The sequence below is a fragment of the Triticum dicoccoides genome, chromosome 3B (genome assembly GCF_002162155.2).
Source record: "Triticum dicoccoides isolate Atlit2015 ecotype Zavitan chromosome 3B, WEW_v2.0, whole genome shotgun sequence".
Taxonomy (NCBI): domain Eukaryota; kingdom Viridiplantae; phylum Streptophyta; class Magnoliopsida; order Poales; family Poaceae; genus Triticum; species Triticum dicoccoides.
Genome location: NC_041385.1, coordinates 313,044,775 through 313,048,410, shown reverse-complemented (window position 1 = coordinate 313,048,410; position 3,636 = coordinate 313,044,775). Strand labels below are relative to the sequence as shown.

General features: G+C 43.2%; 1 protein-coding gene across 2 annotated transcripts in view; it reads left to right on the top strand.

The window, feature by feature from the left end:
* LOC119275969 (F-box protein SKIP8-like) overlaps window positions 1-2,654 on the top strand; it is a 3,012-nt gene extending 358 nt beyond the window's left edge. For both annotated transcript variants that reach the window (XM_037556901.1, XM_037556902.1), the window contains 3 exons: window positions 1-297; window positions 663-859; window positions 2,129-2,654. The exon at window positions 1-297 is cut by the window's left edge. In XM_037556901.1, coding sequence (XP_037412798.1) covers window positions 1-297; window positions 663-859; window positions 2,129-2,390 — 756 coding nt within the window. In that variant the 3' untranslated portion in view covers window positions 2,391-2,654. The remainder of the gene's footprint in view (window positions 298-662; window positions 860-2,128) is intronic.
* The last annotated feature ends 982 nt before the right edge of the window (window positions 2,655-3,636 follow it).

Here is a 3,636-nt window from a genome sequence, read left to right as displayed (position 1 = left end):
AAGAAGCAGCAGCCCATTCCTTCAGGCTGCTGCGGCTGTGCTTCCTGTGGTTGCTGCGCCAATACCACTTTCCCCAGCGCCAACGGCGAGATGGCCGTCGGCGGGGAGATGAACAAGGCGCCGGCGCCAGCACCTGCAACGACGGGCGCCTCCATGATGGAGCAGCTCGTGCCTGAGATCACCACCCACGCGCTCAGCTACCTCGACTGTACTAGCCTCTGCCGCCTCTCGATGACCAACTCAGCCATGCGCCGTGCCGCCAACGACGATGGGGCTTGGAAGGCGCTCTACCACAAGGTGCTGTGCCCACCCTGCTGCTCTCCTTAGATTTTCCTTGATAGAGTTACTGTTGAATTTGGAGTGTAGCTTTGCTGTCCTGCTAATTTTACTTCCATTTAGGGTGCTGTTTTGCCTGGTATGATCATCTGCTTGGCTTCACATTGCTTTTATGTCTATTTTGTTTGTATACTGAAATTCTCGATCATGCCAATGGGATTTATTGGTTTGCATGAAGGGATTGAATTACATAAGGTAGCTACACGATTAAAGTCACACGAACACACTCCCTTGTTCATCGTTGTTAGCATTGATATAAAACCGCCTATCGAACCGCAATATTTTACTTTCTTTGAGTTTGTCATAAATCAACCTCTCCCTTGTAGGATTTTACAGCGGAGCAGGATACTATAACTCCACCTAACGGCTGGAAGGCATACTATGCAGCTACAAAGGCCATCATGAATGTGAATGCCGAGTTCTATAATATCATCAGGGAAGGATCCTTGCCAGCAATGAGTCACTTCTGGCTTAACTCAGACTATGTAAAATGTGTACATGCTACTGGAGAACTTTTTACAGGGTATGTTTAGACTTCACTCTGATTTAGCTATGGCTCAAAAGGCATGACCTATATAATTCTTTACTGTTGCGAAAGATGCATAAATGGCTGATTTCATTTTCTGTTGGATTGAGCAGAGATCGAGAAAGCTTAAATTAGTTGTGCAGCTGCATAGACATATGGATAAGTTACTGCAGAGATAATTTTTGTTTCTTCTGTGAACTTAATACCAGAAGCACTTTGGTAAAGAAAAAAAGTCCATATGGAATTTATTGCTGGTATAGGTAGCACAGTTAACAATTCTGTAAAGCGTTTATTGTGGAGTTATACATAGCACCAATGTCAATTTACTCATCTCCAACATTCATTTCCATGGCCATATTGCTTTCACCTTATATGCGATTTTGTTAAGTCTCGTCTAATAAACAAGTAGAAATGTGCAAGCGGACAGCTTGGGAAGCTTGTAGCACTTGTTCTCTATTTAAATCTTTTCCTTGGGTTATATCTCCCAGTCATTGGGGTTTTGCAACTTAGCTATTTATGTTGCCACAAACAATAGTACTAGTACATGTGCTGTGTCATGTTTAGGAAAATTCCTTCCAGTCACTTATTCATATTCATGCATTTGTGTCCTGCCGTAATTAGGCAGGAGACTGTGATTAAACTGCACATTCCAGCGAATATTAGTTTAGCCATCATGCTAGACAATTACTCCCTCCGTCCCAAAATAACTGTCTCAAGCTTGGTACAATTTTGTACTAAAGCTAGTACAAAGTTGAGACACTTATTTTGGGACAGAGGGAGTATTTTCCAACATTATGTGCTTATAGAAGATTATCAAATTGAGTATGTTCTTGGAGCCCTTAGACATTGTAGTGACCGGCTATCTGGAGTAGTAATCTGACTAGTGGTTTCAGGGTATAGATTCACCTTTTGATCTAGTTTGAATTGGAAATGTGCTGAATGCTGAATATTTTTGCGCCAAGTATGACTGCTTCACCAGAGGTGCACCTTTTTCTACGTATGATTGCTGATGTTGCGTTAGTTTCTGGAAGCTTCTCCAGTGACCAGTACCGTTCCAAGTAGAACCCAGACATATGGTGACAAACACCATCACATTTCTTCACTGTATGGAAATTGAAAAACAACAAGTACCTTCTTTTGCTGCTCGTCCCTTTGGGATGACAGTTCCATTTCAGTAATCCTGGATAATTTTTCTTGTCATTTGTTCAAGTAGACATGATCTACTCTTATGGTGATATGCCAACATTTAACTCCTTGTTTTGACAGATACAATGCAGTGATGAACAGCTGGGGCTTGTTATTCAACTGGGGCCAAGATGGAGGCCAGGGCACTGATTTTCAGCTACGGGATGTCAGAGCTCGTGTACTTGCTGATGTAGCATGGGTTAACATGAAGGTTCATGTCGATGTTGACCCAGGGCCGTTCCATGTGACCAATGTATACGAGTTCCGTAATGGCAGGTGGTATATGGTTCATCACCATAGCTCGCTCATGGCTGACCCGGCGCCACATAATCTGTTTGGCTGAATTCAACAAGGTTTCATCCGCAAGAAAACTTCATCACAGATTGTCAGGTTGCCTGCTTCTGCGGTTTAGACTGGTAGTAGATACCAAATGTGTCCGTGGAGAGCTTTTCTTCACCCTGTTTTCTCGGTTCATTCATCCTGAATCACTGGTTTCTTTATATTTTGCCCATCAGTTTTGTATAAATGTGATGTAGGAGTTCAGATTGTGGAGGGTATATTGTCGTGACCGTGAGGCTGTGACTGACTTGTCTCGTCGATTGTTTAACATGCCTTTCAGTTTAGCTACTGTACTACTACCTCCGTTCTAAAATATAAGACGTTTTGGTAGGCCTGGCAACGTCTTGTATTTTGGAACGGGGTAGTAGTATGGACAAACATGTCTGAAGCCCAACACGGCGAACCGGAAGGCCATGGCTTTGCTTCCCTTAGAGCAACTCCAACGGGCCGACCCAAACGGACGATGATTTTGTCCGTTTTTTGTCTGTTTGGATCGGCCATCCGCCCTGTTTTAGATTTGGGTCGTCAGTGCGTTCAACGGATCGACCCATATTTGCCGTGTGGTCAGCTGGCGGTCTTATTTCAACAAATAACTCATTTTGCATTGCTTTTGCATTCAAACATATAGTCAAATAACATAGCTCCAACTGAATAAAATAGCATAGTTTTACAAGCCGAATACAAGTAAAAATGTTTCACATAGTTTTGCAAGCCGAATAAAAAAGATACATCTATTGGTTGCCAACATGAGCCCATATATTCTCAACCAAATCATTTTGCAGTTGCATGTAAGTTTTCCAATCACACATGTCATGATGGAATTGGGTGAACTATTTAAACTTAAACATTGCCGCTCCTCCATGCTCAGGCACAACATTCTCATCCTGAAACTGAAACCCTTGATCGTACAGACGTTTTGGGCGCTCATCTTCTACGATCATATTGTGCATGATCACACAAGCAGTCATCACCTCCCACAGTTTCTGTGTGCTCTAGGTATTAGCAGGATACCGAACGATGCCCCATCGAGATTGCCAAACACCAAAGACATGCTCGACATCCTTCCTAGCACTTTCTTGCTCTTGGGCAAATCTTTCCTCTTCTCTTCGACAGGGTTGAGGATTGTTTTGACAATAATGGTCCACTGAGGATAGATATAGTCACCCAGGTAGTATTCTTTGTCGTAGTTGTGGCCGTTGACAGTAAAGTTCACCGGTGGGCTGTTGCCTTTAGCAAGCCTAGCAAACACC